General features: G+C 38.5%; 4 protein-coding genes across 5 annotated transcripts; 2 read left to right on the top strand and 2 right to left on the bottom strand.

Moving 5' to 3' along the window:
* Nucleotides 1-456: 456 nt before the first annotated feature.
* On the top strand, nucleotides 457-4,808 carry LOC113024093 (uncharacterized). Its single transcript, XM_026170746.1, has 6 exons — nucleotides 457-622; nucleotides 2,924-3,069; nucleotides 3,158-3,213; nucleotides 3,390-3,500; nucleotides 4,282-4,380; nucleotides 4,553-4,808. Exons 1-6 carry the CDS (start codon nucleotides 506-508, stop codon nucleotides 4,720-4,722), a joined length of 699 nt encoding a protein of 232 aa, XP_026026531.1. The 5' UTR covers nucleotides 457-505; the 3' UTR covers nucleotides 4,723-4,808.
* Nucleotides 4,809-7,845: 3,037 nt separating this feature from the next.
* chic2 (cysteine-rich hydrophobic domain 2) lies at nucleotides 7,846-13,182 on the bottom strand. 2 transcript variants are annotated; one of them, XM_026170748.1, is made up of 6 exons: nucleotides 12,877-13,182; nucleotides 11,609-11,663; nucleotides 11,235-11,390; nucleotides 11,033-11,089; nucleotides 10,894-10,953; nucleotides 7,846-8,346 (listed from the first exon to the last, which is right to left on the bottom strand). In XM_026170748.1, exons 1-6 carry the CDS (start codon nucleotides 12,960-12,962, stop codon nucleotides 8,296-8,298), a joined length of 465 nt encoding a protein of 154 aa, XP_026026533.1. In that variant the 5' UTR covers nucleotides 12,963-13,182; the 3' UTR covers nucleotides 7,846-8,295. The 2 variants fall into 2 exon arrangements, with proteins under 2 accessions (XP_026026533.1, XP_026026532.1); XM_026170747.1 differs by having other exon boundaries at nucleotides 12,829-13,181.
* Nucleotides 13,183-14,145: 963 nt separating this feature from the next.
* Nucleotides 14,146-15,647, top strand: rhbdd2 (rhomboid domain containing 2). The gene has a single exon (XM_026169299.1). The coding sequence runs from the start codon at nucleotides 14,486-14,488 to the stop codon at nucleotides 15,494-15,496; it is 1,011 nt and encodes a 336-aa protein (XP_026025084.1). The 5' UTR covers nucleotides 14,146-14,485; the 3' UTR covers nucleotides 15,497-15,647.
* Nucleotides 15,648-16,730: 1,083 nt separating this feature from the next.
* LOC113024092 (OCIA domain-containing protein 1) lies at nucleotides 16,731-21,143 on the bottom strand. The gene is made up of 8 exons (XM_026170745.1): nucleotides 20,948-21,143; nucleotides 20,638-20,722; nucleotides 20,482-20,535; nucleotides 19,455-19,502; nucleotides 19,177-19,306; nucleotides 18,920-19,086; nucleotides 17,521-17,682; nucleotides 16,731-16,914 (listed from the first exon to the last, which is right to left on the bottom strand). The coding sequence occupies exons 1-8, from the start codon at nucleotides 20,999-21,001 to the stop codon at nucleotides 16,877-16,879; spliced, it is 738 nt and encodes a 245-aa protein (XP_026026530.1). The 5' UTR covers nucleotides 21,002-21,143; the 3' UTR covers nucleotides 16,731-16,876.
* Nucleotides 21,144-23,024: the final 1,881 nt, after the last annotated feature.

Here is a 23,024-nt window from a genome sequence, read left to right as displayed (position 1 = left end):
TGTTACATTTACATGTCAATCTTTTTATTTCCCAGAGGGTGAAATTCCCTTAGGTGGGATTGGTAAATGGACTGGTTCTTATATAGCGCTTTTCTAATCTTCTGAGCACTCAAAGCGCTTTACACAACTTGTGCATTCATACCCATTCGCACAAGCACATTTTCTTGGTGCTTTCTAACTAACATTCACACACCCGTTCATTCTCAGATGGATGCATCGGAGAGTAATTTGGGGTTAGTATCTTGCCCAAGGATATTTGGCATGCAGACTGGGGGAAGCCAGGAATCGAACCTCCAACCTTCCGATCAGTAGATGACCTGCTCTACCATTGTCGCAACACATTTAAATAACCCCCTGACTGTACTGCCACAGAGTCAATATTTCTGTTAAGTACAATTACAACACATAAGTAAACAATTGAGCAATACTTCACCTAAACTGGGCTGAGTCTCGAATGTCCAGAACACACTTCAGAGTCTGAAGCCACACTATCAGCAGATGAGCCATGATGGAGTTTGTTCACGTTGCTGTAGCTGTGCTCGGTCTTCTGTCTCTTGGACACTCAGCTCCTGTGACAAGCTGTGAGAATCTAATCCAGCCTCTTGAAATCCACGGCAATCAGGTCAGACTCTCTCTTATCTCACCTTTCACTTATGACTTTCTGCACATATACGCTGAGTAAAATAAGTTTTGAACATGCCACCAAATTTACATGAAATTCACACCCGATGTGGATAACCACCCATCCAGTCCACACATACAAAGAAATCAAACCATTGATATCCATAAATTAAGCTGTGTTATAATAAGAGGAAAAGTATTGAATATATAGAAAGGAAGGTGCAAAAAGGCATGGAAAGTCATGACACCAGCTGAAATCTATCAGCAATTACAAAGCAACCCTGCCCCCTAGTGCAAATTAATGTTAGCTGGTTCTGTTGTTGTCTCATTACCAATGTGTCACACAAGAAACATCTCATGATGGATAAAACCAATCCATCAGAATTACTAAACTAGTAAGTAGCAAGTAAATAAATTTTAATTTATATAGTGAAACAGTGAAAAATTTAATTAAGAGCTCGTTTGTATAAAAATGTCTTCAGCTGCTTTTTAAAGGAGTCAGTGGAGTCTAGAGAGCGTAAAGACAACAGCAGGGACTTCCACAGCCTCTGTGCCAGTGCCTGAAAAGCCCGATCCCCATGTGTTTTAAACCTAGTACTTTTCAGATCCAACATAACCAGAACGGTTGTGTTGGATCTGAAGGTTCCAGTGAGCACTGTTGGGGCAGGAGAGAACATCATTTCACCATAAACTGGCCAGGACCAGCTGCTCCCCACCAGTTTTCAGACAGGGGAGTGAAAAGAATTATCAGAAGAGTTGTCAAAAGCAAAGGAGCACTTGCGAAGAGCTACAAAAAGACTTGGAATCAGCTCAACTGCTGTGGCCTGTATGCACGCTCACCATACAAGACTCCATTGCTGAAGAAAAAGCATGCTAAAGCACGTTTAAAGTTTGCTGAACAAAATTTAGACAAGAGATACTAGCAGAATATACTCTGGTCAGTAGAGATGTGATGGCTGCACTTACAGCCACACAGTGGTAATACCCACCATGTTAGTGTAGAGGCTTATAAGTAACATTGCAGTCACATTTCTTTCTTTAAATATAGGAATTTGTTTACAGGACAATAAATAACTGGTTTTGGTTTAGAGTTAATTTACATATCCACATAACACTGCATTCTAAAATAAGTGCACACATTTTAGTTTACACTGTTATGTATGATTAATTTTTTGTTTTCTGAGTTACCTTAGTTGCAGCTGTTCCAGTCCCTTGATTAAGGAGCCAAGAGGTGGAAAAGGGGCAGAGCGAGCTTTAAAGGAAGACTACAAATTGGTTCATGCCATAACTCAGGACCATGGGGGGGAATTGAAGTTCATTATGTTTGGTTTAGTTAGGTTTTGTGTGTTTTACCCCTTCTCCTGTTTTTGTGGGCTGATCAGCCACTATTTAAGTTTCCCCTTTGTCTCATTAAGTTAGGTCAGTTTGTTTGAGTTATCGGTTGTGTTGTCGACTTTGAGTAGAGTTTTGTTATTTTGACCTCTTTTATGGGCCCAAGATTTTGATTCTTTTTGCATGAGTTAACCAAATATGTTTTTTGGGTTAAATAAAAAATCATTTTTTTGGACTTTAACCTGTGCCTAAGTTTCCTTCACTGCTCGGTCCGTCACAAGAGACCAAAACTGAACTGATGCTATAATACATGCCATGTCTGGAGGTCAAAAGGCACTGCATATCACCCCAAAAACACTATACCAGCAGTGAAGTTTGGAGTTGGGAACATCAAAGTATGGGGCTGTTTTTCGTCATGTGGCACTGGAATGTTTCATATAAATGGAGGAAGATGAATAGAAAAGTGTTCTGCTAGCATCTACCAGGATGTTGAAGATGAAATGAGGACGGACCTTTCAGCAAGACGATGATCCCAAACACAAAGCCAAAGAAGCTGCTAGAATGACCTGTCAATCTATAGATATAATAGAGTTTAGAGTTCATAGCAGGGCTCACAGAACGTTCAGAATCTGAAGACTGTTTGTGTAGAAGAATGAACCAAAATCACACCTGAGCGATGCCTGCGGCTAGGAGGCGTCTTGAAGTTGTCATTACCAACAAAAGCTTTTGCATGAAGTATTAAATACAATTTCAGTAAGCGTGTTCAATACTTTTTCCTTCTTTCATTTCTCATTCTTACACATAACATCTATGGTTTGATTTCTTTGCATGTGTGGACTGGCTGGATTGTTACTGACATTTGGTGAGAATTTTATGTCAATAGCACCTTTAGAAATGTATGTACTGAGAAATCTGGTGATGTTTTCAATATTTATTTTACCCCCTGTATATTATACACCATCTGTTTCAGCTGGTGGGAAAATGGACACAAATAGCAGAGAGCACAGGCATACCTGGATTCAAAATGCTGATGAAGATGCTTGTGGTGTCCGCCTGGATGAACATCACTGCTGCCACTGAGGCTAATACGTTCAATAATCTCTACATTAATAAAATGTAATAAAAATGATAAAGCCTTGCCTGAACTGATACTGTTTTCAAGTAATGTGAATTTAGAAATCTCTTTAATTTTATCTTCTAAAAGGATGGGCAAGTGTTTCACACTGAAAACCACCATGACTTTGGTTAACAACAGTTTGGGTGAGTATTAGTGAGGGAACAAACATTCGATGACCAGATTTAGACTTTGATTTAGACTTTGGACCTAGCATTGCCACAACACTTTCATTATATCGATTGGTGTGTATTTGCACACTGCACCCTTACCAATGCTAAAAGAATATGAAGCGTGGCCATCATCTGTCATCTGTCCACAGTGCACAATAACCAATCTTCTGCTGTCCTGCTGAATACTGGCTGCCCTGACTGCCTTGTTATCTTCGCAAATGACACCGTTGGAAGAACCACAAGCAAACTCAATCTCCTGAGTAAGAACAATGACACACTAAATAATGTAATGTCAAAGTACTTAAGTATTTTTTATGAGACGCCGGCCACTAATTTCCAAAATAAAACAATGACTAATAATTGAACAGTGGTTTCCACTGTTCTACGGCTTAATAAACTGGAACACTGCCTTTAGAAATACCAGTTACAAATAACACTTGCCAGTTAAAGGCATATTTAGAAATGTTTCTTCTTTTTTTAAAAAAGAAAAGAAAAGAATAAAACATCTAAAAACATGCAGTGCTGTGAGAATGTATTTGCACCCTTCCTGGTTTCTCTCTATTTTACATATTAGTCACACTTAGATATTTCAGATCATCAAATACAATTTTAGATTAGACAAAAATAACCCAAGCAAATAGAAAACACAGTTCTTAAAGGAATATTTCCTTTACATGGCACTGTGTGAAAAGGAAATTGTCCCTAAACCTAATAACTGGTTATCAAGAACTGAAATCAAGCATTTGCAATCATTAGCAATGAGTCTTTCACATCGCTGTGGAAGAATTTTTCAAAACTCTACTATGTAGAGTCCATTCAATACACCAGCACTGGATTGGATTTTCAAGCATGAACAGATTTTGAAAGCCATTCAGAGGTGGCCTTGCTCATGTGCTCATGGCCACAAATTCTCCTTCAATATCATGGTTCCTTCAATTGCAGCAAGTGGTCCAGGTCCTGAAATAGCAGCAGCAGTTGTTTCTTTGTGTTTTAATCTCTTTACTAACTTGGTGCCGTGCTAACACTTTTTCTGTCTCTCAGGTAGGAGAACTAAAGTGTCTGCTGCTGAGCTGGAAGAGTTTACAAAGCAGGCAGAGTGTCTGAACCTACAACCACCTGCTATCATGGATTCAGAAAAAGGTATAAACCTTTATATAATATGAAAACCTAGAAACTGCAGTTGAACTGAATGTTACTTCTTCAATCTAATATTATCTTTATACTCTTTATATTTTTGTAACCACCATGTTTGATAAGGTCATAGATTAATCAAATTTATGAATGAACTTTATTTACAAATGTCTTCTTGCAGGGTTTTGCCCAGATCCAGCGCTCAGCCCAGGAACAAAGACTATTGATCTGACCTTGAGCAGCACAACGCCCGATGATCTCAACCTATTTGAGAAGCTTTTCACTGAGAGTGGAATGAAGACCATTTTGGACATGGTCCAAACTAGTGTGGATCTATTCAAGGAAGACTGACATGGTCATAAATGTCACTAAGTGTTGATGAAGAAGCCATGTCTGTCAAGAGCATTACCACGAAAATTAAACATGCTAAAAACATATGAGTGGCTGTCATCTCTCTTCAAAGCAATTTAGATTTAGCTTCACTGAACTGACATAAAAATGAAAATATTCATTTGCTTTCTGAATAAATGGCACCAAGACCATTTTAGACATGGTCCAAAGTAGTCTGGATCTATTCAAGGAAGACTGAAGTAGTCATAAATGTCACTAAGCCATTCTTCTCTGACCTCTGGTGTTAACACATTTTCTAAATCTAAAGCCTACTTGATCTCTTTGTCCGACCACTCTCTGTAAACCCTAGATCCATGCTATGTTAAATGTTACTCAAATCAACTGTCTTACCCATTCTGATGTTCCGATTTGAGCTTCAGCAGGTTATCTTGCGTCTTCATGCTTAAATAAACGGAGTTGCTGTCATTTGATTGGCTGATTAGAATGAAAGAGCAGGTGGACAGGTGTACCTTACAAAGATGCCTGTCAGCGCTTATTATCTAGCAAATAATGCAGCCAAGGAAGCAGTTAATAAAAAAATGAGTTGAAGAGAAGAATGTCCATACCTTTGTTTAATTAAGTTTATTCCTTTACATACATCTGCTCATGAGTCATGTATATACATTTTCTGTCTCTCAGACACACACGCACACATACGACCACTCAAGATTATATAAAAAGGACTCATTTTTTGTGCAGGATTTCATCACAGTCAGATCTACATCGGAACATTTGCTTCTGCAAACATCATGCACACACACCACAAATATGCATACGGCCCTATGCCTCGCTTTACACAGAACAGTTCAAAGTATAGAAAAGTGACAGATGATCCGACAGGCAAACCAGCAGTAATCAAGTGAATTTGGGTCTTTTAACATAAAACGGCTAAATCTGTTTTTTGTTGGTGCATGTGCTTCCTTCACTTTCTAAATAGAAAGACCACAGAAATGTTATAAAGGTTATTCTTTTTTTTCTCAGGGATATTTCCAAATCTTCAACTGCATCGTTTAGCAATTACTCAAAGTAACGTGTGACGCGTGTACTATATGCGACACCCTGGTGTAACAGTGAGATTTTGCTACATTTTGGGGCTTTTCAAAATCTAGTGCAATCCCCTGAGTGTGATCCATGCAATCACCAGACCTCAGTGAACAAAAACTAAGTGGCTTAGCTCAAATTCTTGACATACATAACCTCATAGTCTTCTTATGCTTTCACAAAGGTGTGTGGAGCAGGGAAAGACAATTATACAATCTACTCAAAAAGGCCTTCTTTCAGATTTCCATCTGTTCCTCTCTTTGTCAATGTCAAACATATGCAAGATATGTGATGTGCTTCACGTTGTGATCTGTGACATGGAAACATTTGTTGAAGTAACCATCATGAAGTAGGATTACAGGCTAAATAACTCACTCAGAAACAAGGCTTCATAATCAACATTTTATAACAAAGTGGACTTCTCTGGAGCTGAAAAATCCTGCTAACATCGAACTGCCACCGGCTGCAGCTCCTCATGTGACCACCTGAGGCAGGCTCCAAAAGACCTTTTAACCATGTTTGCGGCACTCAAACCTTTTTAGGTTGCTTTTAATGGATTTACGCGAAAAATAATAACTGCCTATTATTTAGCAGTTCTTTCTGCTAAATATGGCCTATAAATGCCCCTTGCTTGTCAGGCTAGCTGATAACTATAGATGATATAAAAAATGGACATGGCTCCAAGACCTGAAAAAAAAATGAAGCCAATGTGGAAGAGCCAATACTTGCACTCAGTTGTGATAAAAAAAAACCCAAAAAACAAACAAAAAAAGAGTTCAGGTTCTATAGAAGTCTTTGGAAAAACTGCAATCAAATTAGACACACTTTACTACTATACGGAGTGCATTTTGTTACTTCCCTTTGAGGTCTGTTACTGGTGTTCACTAACTTCTGCTGGAAAGAGCGGCATGTTTACATATTAGCAGACTGTGGAGAGTCTGAGCTTTTTTTCTGAAAACAACTGGTTCAAACTGGAAGACAAAAACGCCTCATAGAACAGAGTAGGGCTGAAAACTTCTTTACACATATTAGACTTGCTTCATTTCCTTGTTGATTGTTTGAGTTTCCCCATACTATATTGAACGCCCAAATCCTGCTTCATGACACAGATCACTTGTACCACATAACACCTCACAAGGTGAACTCTTATTCTTTATGCTCATCTCGAGTAAGTTTACATCTAAAACAGAATATCTGCCTTGTACACATCCACATCCTCTAGACACGAGTAAGCCAAGGTCAGCAGATAATCAACACCTTTACTTGGCCTCTCTTATGTACAAAGCGATTGTGTGCTTTAGTCACGACACAAGACCCCAGAGAGAAATAAAACAACCAAGGCATTCCTTTGCAGTTACACAAAAGATGCTTATTTCATCAATGCACGCTCACATTTATAAATTACTTAAACTAAAAGATTGAAGTATTTTTTTTTCATTACCAAAGAAGAGTATCCTCTGTTTGATTTGTCCAATTTCGGTTATTTTTTTGCTTATGTTTGACACACATAAAAGTTTTGCAAGCATTGTCCGTCTTTTCTTTCAACAAAACAGAAAACAAACCTTCAAATAATAAAAACAAAGAAGAAGAAGAAGAAGAAGAAAAAAAAAAAAAAAAAAAAAAGCTTTTCTTTAACACCAGTGGCTGTCTCTTCAAGAGTCAGCCCACCACCTGGACACATGTTTAAAACAAACTGCTCCACGTAGCCTGTGTAGCATAAAGACCCATTCATACAGTACAGTCAAAGTGTGTGATTGTCACTGGGTTAGGTTGATGCACAGTGAAGTGACGTGAAAAGAGGCCAGAGGATGCCTGGTATTTGAATAGTGACATTGAGTTCAGCTGTTTTTGCCACTGGCCCAACATGTTCCCGCAGGACCCCCACGTTCCGCTACAGCGTCGATTTGGATGAAGGCTCTTTTGAAGTTCAGTGTTGCGTTGCTTCCTCTGCCTTTAACAAATCGAAAGCACCAAACCAACTATTACAAATGCACTGGCGTGTACTTTTTGCAGGTGAAGTTGGTGGTGTAACATATGAAAGTGTTTTATTGATTGATATATTTTTTAATCATGGTCTGTCTGTGCCATGTGCTTCGGTTAGGAAACATAAAAATGACAAATTTCCAGTCGTGGCTCCCAGAACTCAATTTGAGAGTCTAGTCTCCAGGTATAGTTCCAAAGATCAAGAAAATTGTCCACGGCTGGTTCTCCCCTCACATCCCATAGGCTGATATAGGTTTGCCCAGCTGGCCAAGGTTCAATGGTGATGTCACCCCCCCCCCCAAAAAAAAAAAAAAGTATGGGGCTGCTGGATTTGTAAACAAGGCTGTAGATATGTTATAGGGAATGGATCCAAGAGAAAACAGGGAGAATAAATGTCAACATAAATGCTGGAGTATTTAAGGAACTGTAATAATTTGGGAACTTTACAGCCATCATGATTCTGTGACAGCGGCAGGCAGCAGAAGAAGTTTCAGATCAGCTGTAGTCAGGCTAGTCCGGTCTGAAGATCGGGACCTTAGGTAGGAATTCTATTAGGATTACCTGCAGGGAATAGAACAAAAGGCTCTCAGTAGTGAGTCAGGGATGTTTCAACAAGATTTAAGTCTTAAGATTTAGGCTGTGCTGAGCCGACCCGAGTAGGTATTGATGGAAAAAAAACTCACTTCACTTGGAGAGGTTTGGCCACAGCGTTTATATCAAAACAGCCACCATCTCACATCTAACTGGGTCACAGATGCAAACCTGTGCAAGCCTATTTGTTTACTTCTGAGTGCCAACTTAACTAAGCAGATCGTGCTAAAGTTACTTTTTCTGAAATACAAAAAAAACCCCAAAAAACAAGCAGGCTGCCCGTGGCTATACGCAAAACTAGGGCTGCTCAATTAATCAAATTTTAATCACGATTACGATCTGGGCTTTCAACGATCATTAAAAATGACGGAGCCGATTATTAGCCCCTCCCTCATTTATCCGCGACACCTTAAAGGCCGGTCCGTGAAAATATTGTCGGCATAAACCGGTCCGTGGCGCAAAAAAGGTTGGAGACCGCTGATTATTTATAAGTGACTTATGTATGTATGTATGTATATATATGTATATATTGTACTATTCTTAGTTAGCGTATTGTCTGTCTTGTCTTAATGTTGGTTTAAAATGGAGCACTGTAACAAAAAATAATTTCCCCCAGGGATCAATAAAGTATTCTGATTCTGATTCTGATTCTGATTAAGAGGACCCGAGGGAAGCTCGGAAAGCTAAGCAGAAGTTATTTGGAGAGGAGAGTGACTGCCGTTGGTTGAAAAGAGAGGTTAAAAACAACTTCAGTGGTGTTGCACACTATTTTATATTATTTTTTAAAGTCATTGTTAACCCTTTAAAGCCGGTCAGAGCAGCACGCTCCGTTTTGTGTAACTATTTTTAAATCCCTGTAGAACCGGAACCGTGTAAGCTAGCGCAATAACCCGGAGGAGTTGTACTTACATCTGATGCCATCAGCTTGTCCTCGGTCACGGTTTCCTTCCACATTAAGCTTTGCAAAAACTGCATAAAAAGCGGTTGCAGGAACAAAAACATAATATTCCAGAAACAGCTTTGCCAATCCGATCAGCTGTTCGTAACACTTCCCACAGTGAAACAGACGCGAACTATCACATGTCCGCCATTTCCTGCCCGAAACCGGAAGTGATGTCATTTTCGCGGAAATTGTAGTTTTTTACTTGTAGGCCTTAAAAGCCTATACTGGTCATGTTTGACTTTTCTGAATAGTTTCTGAGATGCTTAGAACTCGAATTGCAGTGCTGGAAATAGTTTATTTTGATGCACCTGCTGTTTTCTTTGCAAATTTGCATCATAGGATTGTTTTTTCGTTTTTCCTGCAGTATATAAAAATTGGTGTATCTCCAAAATAAAACTATGAAGACACTCAAAATAAATTTCCTGTGGTGGGAAACTATTTTTTGCAACTTTTTTGTATTTAAAGTTTTGAGGGATAAACCTCTTGAATTTCTCCAAGTAGAAATATATGTAAACAAAACAAAAACGATTTTCAATTTTTTTTGTAGTTTATTGCACTTTTTTGCAATTAATGTAGTTACTATGGACTTAATGCATACATATTATTAAAATATGGGCTATAATAGTTGTATAGCAACTTGAAATGCTCCCACAAATGGCACTACAACATGTAAAAAAATAATATAAGCTCTGGCGGACTTGGTTCTATAGTAGGTCTTAAAGGGTTAAATAAATATCGTCAAATAATCGTGATCTCAATTTCAGTGAAAATAATCGTGATTATCATTTTTGCCATAATCGAGCAGCCCTACGCAAAGCTATGAAAAAGAGGAACTGGCTGATGGATAAATGGCTATTGTGTTACCATTATGAGGAAGCCAGATATATTAACAGATAACAACCACAGAATATTACATTTTGTGTATCTTTACAAGAATCAATATGCTGCGTTTATATTTAGAGGAGCATGTCAGCCTCTTCTAAACACAATTAAACTGGCACAGAATCAGGTGAAGTAGCTGAAAGCTGGCTGGATAAACAACATCTGTATATAAAAGCCCAGACACCATGACACAAAATTGCTAATGTTAGTAATAAGAAACGCTAATACTAGTAGGTTAAACTAATTTGTAATATTTTGTTAATGCACAACAAAAGACAAGGTGGTACACAACCACTAGCCAGGGCTGTGGATTGCAGGAGCCCCATTTACTCGACAACTAAATATACTCAATTAAAAAGTTGTTTTTTTTCTACCCCTTTCTTTTGGACTGAGCAACAATGCGCTACACTAATCGATCAAAGACACGCAAGCATACACTGCAGATACAATAACTGCCTAACATCTGCGCTCAAAAAGGTTGGAGATATGATACTTTTCCATGGTGCAGCGATAAACCTGTAACTACATGAACAACCACAAACCAACCCTCGGCACAATTTATCATCTGAAATAGTACCTCTTGAGTTAAAATCAGCAGCTTTTTAACGCAATCTGGTAGTGGGTGTAACACCTAGTATACTTTCTTTAACTGTACTGGGATAATTGCACCACTGAAAAGAGCTAATACTTACATATTCCATCATGTTGTTGGTTTCACACTTCCTTTTGCTTAGTCTCCAATGCAAACACAACTACACAGAAACAGTGATTATAGAAGATTAGATAAGTTTCATCAACCCACACATTTCAAATGATGCCTTCATTGCTTACCTTGTGGTAAAGTCTGCTGTTTTCCCACTCCAAAAGTTTCTCTATAGATCTTCTTGTCTGGAAAAAGATATTAGATGATACTGTTGTGAAAAAACGGCCTCATATCAACTTAGGGCACAACATTTTTTGTTGTGTTCACTGTGATGCTGCAACAAATGCGTAACATTTTCAAACTGTGGGACGAAGTGAATGGGCATCTCACCCTTTTGCTGAGGCAGATGACGGGCCACAAACTGAAGCCCAGTGTGCAACAGCAGCAAAGACAACCACACAGAAGCCACCGCACATTCACCGGGAGCGTCTTTCTTAGGCAGCTGTTCACACGATTGATACTGGCTTTGAATTCCTCTGGTGCCACCTAAGGGAAGCACACAGTATTACTTTTATTATTAAAAGTATGTATATTCACACTTTTAGCACCATTAAATGTGGATCAAATATCTGTATTTCGTACAGAAAAAAAAAAAAAAAAAAAAAAAAAAGAGGAAAGAAATTAATTTAAATGACGCACTACATGTTGATTCTGATCTAAATCCCACGGTCATGGTTTGCTTTCAATAAAAACAACACACTCACCTTTCCTGTAAGTGCTGAAGGAAATTCTGACTCGAATTTGTTACTGAGTCCAAACCTGAAAGTAGGTAAAAAATTACATTTTTACTTACAACATTAAAGATGAAACTGTATCAGACATGAACCACTATTAGAGATTTAATATACTTTTAGTGCAGAAATTAAAAATCACATCACAACATCTTTCTGAGACCCACAGCAAAGAGAAGCTATTTACTTTATCAGAACAAAAATAATTATTTTATAATTCATCTAAAACATTCAAAGATAATGTATAATACACAGTTCAAACATCCCATACATCTGTGTACTATCACACAGACCTGCTTATTTAGCTTCTGTCACTGTTAATTTTGAATTACACAAACAAATCTAATGTTCAACGCAAAGAGCAGCGTAGTGTAAAACACTGTGAGAATGAATGTGAGGCACTGTTAAATTAAAGAAACAGTACCAGTAGGTTAAACTCCCCAAAACAGTAAGGACACAGATTTATGTTTGGAGGTAACTCAACTGTAAGCTCATTTCCACCCAACTAAACTGGACATTTAAAAAAAAAAAACCCAACTTTTAAATCCACAAATGTAAATTGGCTGAAATACGGAGGTATATTTATCCATTCAAGGCACAAAACTTTAACAAACTGCAACCTTTATCCCTTTCCCGTCTTTATTCTTAGTATTTGTACGCTTGATACTCTTCCTTTTTTTTTTTTTGAAGAGACAAGGTAAGATAAGCGGAAAAAACAAGTTAAGCGTATACTTGTTTGGAAAAAAGCTCTACTCTCAGTACAGTCAACTACTTAAGAATACAATTTCTTTACTCAAGATATGGTAGGTTATTACTAGCTTTAATTGTGAGAATACCTATTTACGGACACAGTACTGTCTTGTGTTGTAATGATCGGTATAAATAGCTCTGAAAGTCTGTACTTAACTTCAGAAAAATGAAACCAGTGATGGGAACACGTTGTCACAACTTGACAATAGCTACAATAAAAAAATCCCAAGAAAGGTCAAATTTATCTGAAGCTAGACCCGATCATTCACTTCTCGGTTAGTTAGCTTGACGCTAAGTTAGAAGCTAACTAGCTAGGCTAAGCCAGACAGCGGCAGCTAACGCAGCTAGCCACCGGTTACCCACGGAAAGCTGTGTTAGCCGCCGCATTTTACAGTAACGTTAAACTGTTTTGTAGACCCCCGTGAGCTCTGTCAGTTCCTTACACAGTTACGTGACCGGACCCTCGCACCACTACCGGGTCCGGAGCGTACTTAAGGAGCTGTTCTTCCGCGGCCCTGTCCTCGTCCTCCTCTTCCTCCTCCTCCTCTTCGTAGATCTCATCAAAGTCCTCCATCATCGCACGACTCGGCCTCGCGCTTCCCGGGACAGACACCGGGAGAGACACGATGCCGACAAACAACGAAACCTTAAAGAGAAATAGGACAAAAAGTATCGGGGAAGACGGCCACAAAAATATCGAGCAGTCCCGGAGACGATACAGTTTCACATCGTTCTGAGATCTCTGAAACAAAACATCAACATCCGCCGCAGTAACCGTACGACACCGGAAGAGGGACAGACTTCTTTTCAGACTTTTTTTTTAACAAGCCGATTCACAAAACAAGGCTTTGGTGTCGCGTGTAATTCTTATATGTACTGTTTGTTAAATAAAATAAAATAAAATAAAATATGATAGCAATCCATTTTGTTTGGATGCACTTTTCATAGAGGTGTAATTGAGGAATGGACAGATGTACAGAAAAACACCAAGAACAGCACAATTCACAGTTAAACAACGAAGGCCACTATATGAAATAACAATATATAAAATATGTAAAACTAATTCGAGAAATATTTGTAAACAAGTATTCAATTACAGCTCTCTGCAATGTACTAACCCAGGAAGATGGATATCTGTAAAAATCCCAGGTCATTCCACAGATAGATGTTTTTGAAGGCATCTATCTGTGGAATGACATTCACTGCTCTCTAGTGATACTGATATTCCACAGCACATTTTATTTAAAAAATCAGAGTTATCACAATTTGACGCACTGATGCGTGTGAGAGGTTCAAATGGCAAAAAATATTTGTCTCATTTGCTCAGTAAAACAAAGGGAGAACTGAAGTATTGCATTAAGTTTCCTTCATGCTCTTTGAGCTGAGTTATTATTATTTATAGTTTTCATAATTATTGACTGTAGCATTTAATCACTGGCAGTTTTATGTCATTTTAAAAACCTTTATAAACTATTGAGCTTTTCAGTCGGTGTTTCACAGTCTAATATGGTGTCTTGATGCATACTCAATCTCCCAACTATTTAGGAGTCTTGCATGTTGTTATATGAAGATTATTCAAGTATCTTAAACTTGTACAAATACTTGTGGGAAAGAAAAAAGTGCATCTCTTCACTTTGAGCAGAAGGCGCAGAGGTGTGAATGATAGCTAGAGGATGGGCAGTTAAAACCGGAAGCTGAGCAAAGTCTTTTTCAAAATATGACTTGAATGTCGTTGGTTAAATCTTAGAACATACATGTTTTTACTAAAATAAATTAGAGGGAAACTTATTTTGAAAGTTTTACCGAGAAGTTTTCTTATTACCCATGCTAGCCGCCCTGATTCATACCTAGCTAGATGTTTGTACAGTAAGTTAATTTGGTGTGCTTTCTATCGATATATTGCATCACAGACTGCACGCCATTTCTATCCATCAAAAAGGAAACATCCTGAGAAAGTCACAGAAGCCTTCGGCTCGAAACATCCCGGAAATGGCACTTCTTCCTCTTTAGGAAGTGAAGACATCGATGAAGCAGTTCGGCAAGTCTTGCTCAACTTCTATTTAGCTCATTAATCGTGGATATCCTGAGTTGGATGATAAAATGGCTCTCACTGAGCATATTAAGATGATCTGCAAAATTATCAAAGATATTGTTCCAGCTTTCACCAGCGGGGTTGTCACAGTGAGCATCATATCGTGTGTTTTATTTGCAATCCAAACATGTTTGAGCTTAAAACAAGGCATCTTCAGCATCGGCGCAAGTGTTTTTCAAAACGGACACCTATACTGCATCCTGATGTTTCCCTTTTACCACCGAACCTTTGCTCAGCTTCTTCTGAACATCACAACTTTGGTGTTTCTCAGCGGGAGCTTGGAGAAAGGTGTGGGGACGGTCCGTTTCCTCTTTCTGTTCCTCCTGCTGTCCTCGATCATAGGCTTGTTTTACAGCTTCATGGATCTCCTGCAGGAGGACGGCTTCCAGGGTCACACTGAGGGGTTGGTTCCCGTCACTCTTGCCTCTGTGGCTATAACTACCATGCACACAAAGATGACTAAAGCCTTTCTATGTGGAGTGAGTTTTCCCACTATGGCCCTTCCTTGGGTGTTCCTTGTCATCACCACTGCTCTGGTCCCTCACTGTGTGCTGCCCTGTAATGTGATTGCCATCCTGGTTGGGGTGATGTACGGTAAAGGATGGGTCTCTTTTCTGGACATGTCTGAGGCAAAGGCTGGAGTTCTGGAGAAGTTGTTGCCTTTCAGGCTGTTCAGGACCGTCAGCGGTGATATGTTCATCCCAGCTTCCTCCGAGGACAGGAAGAAGACCTTGCTTCCACAGATCAATCCCACACCTGGGTCTTACCCAGTGCAAGCTTATGCTCCATTACCCACTGCCAACACTGCTGCCATGACTTATGAAGGCTGGCCACACCAGGCGAGTCCCACACCACCTCTTAGTCTTCATGGACATGTTGCAGGACACAGCTCTGGACACTTTTCACCACAGAGTTTCGACCACAGCTGCAACCACAGTCACAGCCATGGCCACGGTCACAGTCATGGTCATAGCCATAGCCATGGCCATAAGAGCGGAGGATCACTGTTACAAGAGTAGATATTTTCAGATGAGTTTGCCTTGGCAAGGATCCACTTATGAAGGCTTATCCTATATAAAAGCTACTCAGTTTTTATCATCTATAAGATCCTGCAGCATCTCAGCACTGATTGTTTCTGCCTGCTTGTATAATTAATTGTAGTTTTTTTTTTTTTTTTGAAAGTTCAAATATTTCTGGTGACTTGTCATTTTTAAAAATTCCAATTTTCTATATTTTTATTCCTACTAATTAAAAATTAAATAAAAACCTAATCTCTTTCTTACAAATTGGAAACCAGAATTGATGCACAGAAGTAACAATACAGACCATGCAGTTAATACAGACCCTAATAGGGCTGTATTAACTGCATGGTCAACCCATAAGAAAAATGACAATCAAGTATAACTAATAACCAGTGTGCAGTGTTGTTGGAGCAGTCATGTTTTCCCAGTATTTCTTAAAATATTCCAATCTTTTTATGATAGTATTAAAAAACTTATTTTATTAGACCACCAAATTCAACTATTTATGTTCCTGGTAAGAAATGCATGTAAATAATTGCAACTTGGCATCAAGAAAGCAATAATGTGCTTTACCAGTTTTTGTAAAAGTACATCTGAAAATTCATGGATAACTATATTTTAGCATTAAATATATTTTGATTAAAAGTGTTTGCACATACTGGTGGAATAACCAAATAACACCAAATATGATTTTTATGCCAGTGCTATTAATTTATGGGAGCTGCTGCGTAATCCTTACGCTAGTTGGTGATCTAGTAAAATTGCTAAGCACTGTATCTTTCTATTTTTCTTTTTTTGTCTGATTATCTGAATTTGGTGTCAGCAGGATGTACTCCACTTTCTGTGTTGCATCTAGACAAACAGTCCAAACAAATTTCACTGATTAGGTTTAGAGAGTGGTTTCCTTGGTGGTTTTGGTCCATTTCTCTGCAAGTTAAATTGTCATATTTACGCCTAAATTAAAGGCCTCTGTGATGAGTAAAACAGAAGTTTCTCTTTCACTATTAAACTCCCTGTTGTACTTGCACCATGGTATTAAACATGATGCAATTACAACAGTGCTTAAATCATTGTAACAACTGCAGGTTAGGAAAGCGTCTTAAACTCTGGATGCAAGTTCAAACAAGTCAAATGCACCTCCAGGGTTTTTTGTTTTGAACCTTTGCCTTTATCCTAGTTAATAGAAAATTTTTTGATAAAGTCACATTAGTGTGAAAACACAGAGCACCAAGACCTGAAACTGTTTGGTTTTATTAATACTTAAAAGACAAAATTATCATAATCTTGTACATCATGAAAAGTGACCACTGAAAAGCCCGTGTCCTGTACAATAAGTGACACTCGAATACTGATCACATCTTATTTTCACCAAAGGACTCATTCCTCCCAAGCGTCTCCATAGATGTTCTTCTTCACTGTACAGAGACAGAAGGAGAAATGCAAATTATTTTACAAATTACTTAAAAGACAGGCTGTACTTGCAAATCGACCTCTATCTATCCACCACCATTTTTTAAGGAAATTATCCTAGTCCTCCTGTAAGGTGCAATCCACACTGCATCTTGAATTATAATAAAAGGCAGTAATGAGGTCAAATTTCTCCCTCCCTACTATTTGTTTCCATGCCAGTTGCTCCTCTGCTTGTTCACGATATAGATGCAGGCGCATCACAAGAATAGGATTCTGCTGCCACGACTAAATAAGGTTTTCTTCTTTGATGGACTTCCAGACATTTGGTTTTGTACATTTTACTTCCTTGAATTCTATAAGATTTTTTTTTCTCTCAGCTGTTGCTATAATTTAATTATTGTGTCATTTAATGCTAACTTACAGACATTGTCAGAATTATAGACTATGAAGCAACTCCTTTAACAGCTAACTTTGAACCTCTGTAAGACACCACTTTAGAGACACAAATATACAGTTCTATAATGTTGGTTATCTTCCATCTAGTTTGGCCAAGGAAGGAAAAAAAAAAGTATATATCAAGTTCTATATATGCCTTAGCAGTAACCACCTACCATCTTTCTTGGGTCTTTCTGGCTCTTTTGCAGGTGGTGTTTTGAGCAATGCGTCAGCTTTCTGAGTGAGTGTGACCTCATAGTTCTCTCTGTTTTTGAGCCTCAGGTCCTCATAGAGGATAGACTTCCTCTTGGGCTCCTCCTCTTCCACATATGACTGGACTGAAATTTACAGGGCAAAAGATGGGATTTAAAAAAAAAAAAAGTTCATTTCTACTGGAAAGTTTTGTTGAAATGTTTGGATGATTAAATTAACTCAGTCTGTGAATTCAGTGGACACCTTTTGCAACTTACATGTTTAATCTCAGTAAGAATACAAGTTACAATATAACATTTGCAAAAAAGTAGTTTGATGCTTTATACACTGATTACTTTTTAGAATGAGAGGATTAAAAATTAAAAATAGTATTTTGCAAAGAGGTATGTTTGGAGGTGTGAAGGGGAGACTTTTAAACCCAAGAACACTGTATCATCAAGCATGGGGGTGGTAGTTTATGATCTGCAGCTGTTTTGGTGCCAGTGGTACATTATACAAAGTGGAAAGAATAATGAAGAAGGGCCACGTCTTAATGCATGCTCAATAATCCACGTAAGGAAATCTGAAATCTCAAAAAAGTTGATTTTGTTCATCTGGACGCAGCTACTTCCTAATTCTTCAAATTCACCTAAAATCAGCAGACGAACGATTGAAACTTGGACACAACTGAGTGTTCCAACAGGACAATGATCTCAGTACTTTAAAACTGACTTTGCAATAGATAAAGCAGGTTGCCATTAAGCTGGAGTTGCCTTCAGAAAGCTTAGACCTTAAAGTCTATTAAAAAATTTTGGAGTATGCTCAAAAAGTCAGACCTGTACCACAAAATCAACAGATTTAAATTAACCAAGAAATCCAGCCAGCACTTGTTGATGACTACCAGAAGCATATGGCTAAGGTGCAACTTGCTAAGGGACATATAACAAAATATCAAGGGAGATATGTGTATCTATTTTTGAGCCTGTGTGGATTAGAGAACATCCAAAGTAAATTCAAATTTGTGCAACCAACTCTTGTTTTGTTTTGTTTTTAAAAAAAAGTAATTTCAGATGTATGCCGAACAAGAAAAACTAGTAAATGCTGGACTTTGATGACCACCTAACTGTAACAAGTGAAAAGGATAGAAAAGGTCTTTCCTTTTCACTGGTAGCTCTTTTCTATTCTTGCTGCAAGCAAAATTCAGAGAGCACTTTATCAATACAATATTAACACTCGTGGAAAATTAACTGAAGACGGCTAGTGGGAGCCGCAAACTCCTTGCAAAAAAAGAGAACAGGAAGCTTTGGCCCCAGGACTTTCTTTTGGTGAGCTACTGTGGAGAACTCAATTGTGAATAACCCACATATTGCCCGTTTGGAATACCTGGAGCAGTAAAGTCATCTCCTCTGTCCATCTGTGCTGGTGGGTCTGGACTGTAGCCATATCCATAATCTTTGCTGTAGGTGTGGCTCGAGGCTTCTGCAGGCTGGAATATGGGTTCAAAAGACTGAGAGTCTGGGTCACCCAACTCTGACTGAGGACCCTGGGATCTGTAAAGAAGGGGACAAAATGCTAAAGGCAATGCTGCTGACAGTTAATCTCAACAGGCCAGCATTTAATTAAGTGTATGTGATACTCACTTCAGTGGAGGCAGGCCTGACTTCTGTCTGATAATCTCGCCAAGAGGAGAGTTCTCCAGCCTCTTGAATTTTTCCTGACATGTTTTCATATATGACAGTTTTCCAGCCAGGTAGCCACAGAAACCAGCAACTGTAGGGTCAAACACAGTCAAAAAAAAAAGAAACGAGAAAACAACACAAACTGAGTTTAACAGAGAGGTTTTTCTTATTCTACTCAGTAAATACAGGGCAAGTGTGTGTATGTGTGTATCCCACATATTTAACACTTATAAACTTACAGGCAACTTTGGGTAAAGATCCAAATCTTGGAGATGCAGACAGAGCCCCTGCAAATTTAACACATTCATGTCAACTTGAGTATCAACATGTGACAATGTTCATTTAACTGATATTGTGCCGATTCCAGTACAGCAGGGATGTTAAACACATGGCCCTGGGGCCAGAATGATCTCGTCCCTCTGGATGCTTTAGAAAATGTGAAAATTACAAAGGAGAGCATAAATTTCAACATTTCACTGTGCTTTCTGTCAGTTTTAGAGCCATCTTACAAACAGAAATATCAGCAACCCATCAACAGCTCTGTCCTTGCCAGTCCCCAAGACTCCATAGAGGAAGTGGGTGAGAGCAGGATGTTAACCATGCTAATGTTCATTATGGACATTAGCATGGTCCACATCCACAGTCTCTTACCCCCTGCATGAGACTGTGGATGCCCTGAGCAGGTCCTTCAGCAGTAGACTGTTACAGACACTGTGTAGGAACGAGCACTATCGCAAGTCCTTCATCCCAACAGCAGTCAGAGTGTACAATGTAGACACAGAAAAAACACCATCTAAAAATACTTGTGTATAAATATAATGTCTAATTTACTTTTTCTTTCTGACCCTTGTAACAAGGGAATTTCCACAGTGTGGAATTAGTAAAGTATCTATAATTATAGATTTTTTTTAAAAATTATTGTTAATACTCCATTAATTAGCAGAAGTTCAAGTTTTTCACTATGTTCTTTAGAAATCAATGTTTTGTGGTAAAATTCGATCAAATTTATCTGTAAAATAAAAAACAAAGCTACATTTCTTTCTAAACATTTAAGACCAAAGTGACACGCCAATTCACTCCCACATATTTTCTTTATAAATTGTTTTCATAAGACTTCTCTTACGTCTTCAGAGTGAAAGAAAGAGGAACACTTTATAATACGTATGACTGATCTGTCCTATTGAAAACCAGATTGGACTGCTCTGAATGTGGCCCACTGTGTAAAATGAGTTTGACACCCCTGCTCCACAGTATGAACAACATTACCTCTGGCCACTAGGGCTTGGGTAATAGCCATGCTGATCACAGAGAAGGGCACCGCTGTGGAGAAATCATAATGATGTCAGTGTAAACACGACGGAGTCACAACAAACAACATTTTCACATCCTAAACCATCAAGCTGGCGTGCACGGGAAACTTACACCTGTAAAAAAAGCTCTCCTGGTTGCACTCTCTCAACACTCTCCTCTCTTCTTCTGTGGGGATGTAGTCAATGTTCAGCGGCGTCTGCAGGTTAACGCAAACACCTTACTGTTAGTTAACAGCCGCTAGAAGTCATAGAAATCCATGCAAACGTATCCATCTTCAAATTACTGAAATTAAAACGGAGGGCAACAAAGCACACACCCCTCTCCATAAAACTGCGCGTGCAGTTCATCCAAAGTCACTGCCAGCTACCGTAAGCTAACGTGTTAGCATCTAAATTAGTGCGTGTTTATCTCCATGTTTTACCTGCGCCGGTTGGTGCTGCCGCTCGCCCGGGAAACCTGTAGTGGAGGACGACATACTGACGATAATGTCCAAGCTTCCTGACACCTCAAAGCATGTGAACTAACATAGTATAAGCAACTCGGCGTACTGACTTGTCTAGAGTTTGGTACAATGTCATTGCTACAGATTGGTTGACATTAACCCGGAAGTTAAAGGAAAGTTGCATTTGTTTAGCTAACAAAAAAGGAGAAAAGAAAGCCTGTTAATCTCAGTTTTACTGCTGGAATGTAATCTCCCATGAACATGATTCCAAATAATAAAAAATAAACATCGTTGCAATTGTATTACTTTAAAACATCAGAAAGCGCTCTCAACTGGGTCTTTTATTTTGGAAAAAAAAGGCTGTTAGAGCGGTACTAATGTTGTCAACCCGCTCCCTCTAGTGGAGGTGAACTATTTTCTGTCACTTTCCGGTTCACATCTTCATATTATGCAAACTATTTAATTGTTTTCATAATCATAACTGCCTTATTGTGTGGCTATTGGTTTGCTGGTAAGAAGAATACATTTTTTTAGAGCCACACGCCCAAAGAGATCCGATACTAATGAGAATTATTAGAACAATAGTTTCTTGCCTGTCAAATAGTGTAATCTTGGACATTTGTCATAGAGTCGGTTAAAGACGGCTAAAGACTCTATGACTCTACTTTATTACTAGTAGTCTGATTACTAGTAATAAAGTAGTAATCAGACTACTAGTAATAAAGTAGCTGAAGATACAATTTAAAAAGGGTTCTTTGCTAAGTTGTCTGTTATGTGTAGACACAACACTGTTCCATCTCTTAAATTGCACAGCCTTTTCATGAACAAATCATTCATAGGTCAGTATTAAGTGACTTAAGAAACAAAAAGCATTCCTGTGAAAATAGCCAGGTGCAAGTACTTTGATTTAATATAAACAAAAAAGCAGCCATTGTCTTTTAAAAGACCTTGATAAAACTGAAGAAGCATTTCTCAAGAACATTTTAAAAACATGACAGGAAAGTCTGGCTGCTAGAAAGCAAAATGAGGGGTGACTCAAGATGTTTGCACAGTTTGTCACATAATCATATATGTCTCATCATATTACATTTTACAATACTGCAACTTTTATAATATACATTATGCATGCTACGTAATATTTCAATTGAATAACACATTACATTTTACTATAATTTTGTCCATGTTGTGCTGATTATTTAGACTTTACAGACAGCAAAATACTTTCCAGAGTTGCACAACTAATTTTTCTGTACTTCGTTAGTGATGTATCAGTTTAGGAACCATTAATGGCAACTTGATTTTCATTAAAAATAATATACAGGGCCACAAATGGGTGATAAGAGCCAAATTGTGCAGTGCTGTAATATCATGGTATAGTGCCTAGATGATGCTGTTGCACTTGTAAACTGAAAAAGACTTTGCCTCACATCCTCCTGAGAACCAGCCTATTAATTTATGTCCTCTTTAATGGACAATTGTTTTTGTTCTATGTCTTTGGACATATTTGAGCTACCATAATAAGCCCCGTTGTGTTCAAAAGAGAACATCCTGGCTTTTCCAATGATATCTCATGTGTTTGGGTGGCCTCTTTCATCTCCAAATAGGCGGGACATCACAAAAGAAGTTCAACTAAAACATAATTGTTTACTTGGTTTTCAGAAGGACATGCCATGTAGAGGCACATATATGCATCAAAGGTCTTTTAATGCTTCTATTAAGGAGAAGATCAAGCCTGTGAATCTTTTTATCCTAAGCATGTTCAAAATAAGTACAGCAGAAGAGAGACCACAATCAATAAAAGTAAAAGAAAACTAAAAGACAATGTCAGTTGTATCCTTTGTCACCTTAGTTATCTTCCATTTGGTTTTACTGCATGGCAGGAGATGCAAGGCTAAAGGGTATATGTGCCTTAACTGTGTTGGTGTGCGATGGAGGTGCTCCTGTTTAGGGGTAAGGCCAAACTGGAATGCTAAGGCATAATCAGCCAATTAGAACTGTAGCTGGGGAGTTGTAATTTGTGGGCTTTTGGGACAACCAGACGGGCACCTCAGTGCAC

This window comes from Astatotilapia calliptera, chromosome 6, assembly GCF_900246225.1.
Source record: "Astatotilapia calliptera chromosome 6, fAstCal1.2, whole genome shotgun sequence".
NCBI classification, from domain to species: Eukaryota; Metazoa; Chordata; class Actinopteri; order Cichliformes; family Cichlidae; genus Astatotilapia; species Astatotilapia calliptera.
Note: the sequence above shows the minus strand (reverse complement) of the source record. Positions and strands in the feature narration are given on the sequence as shown.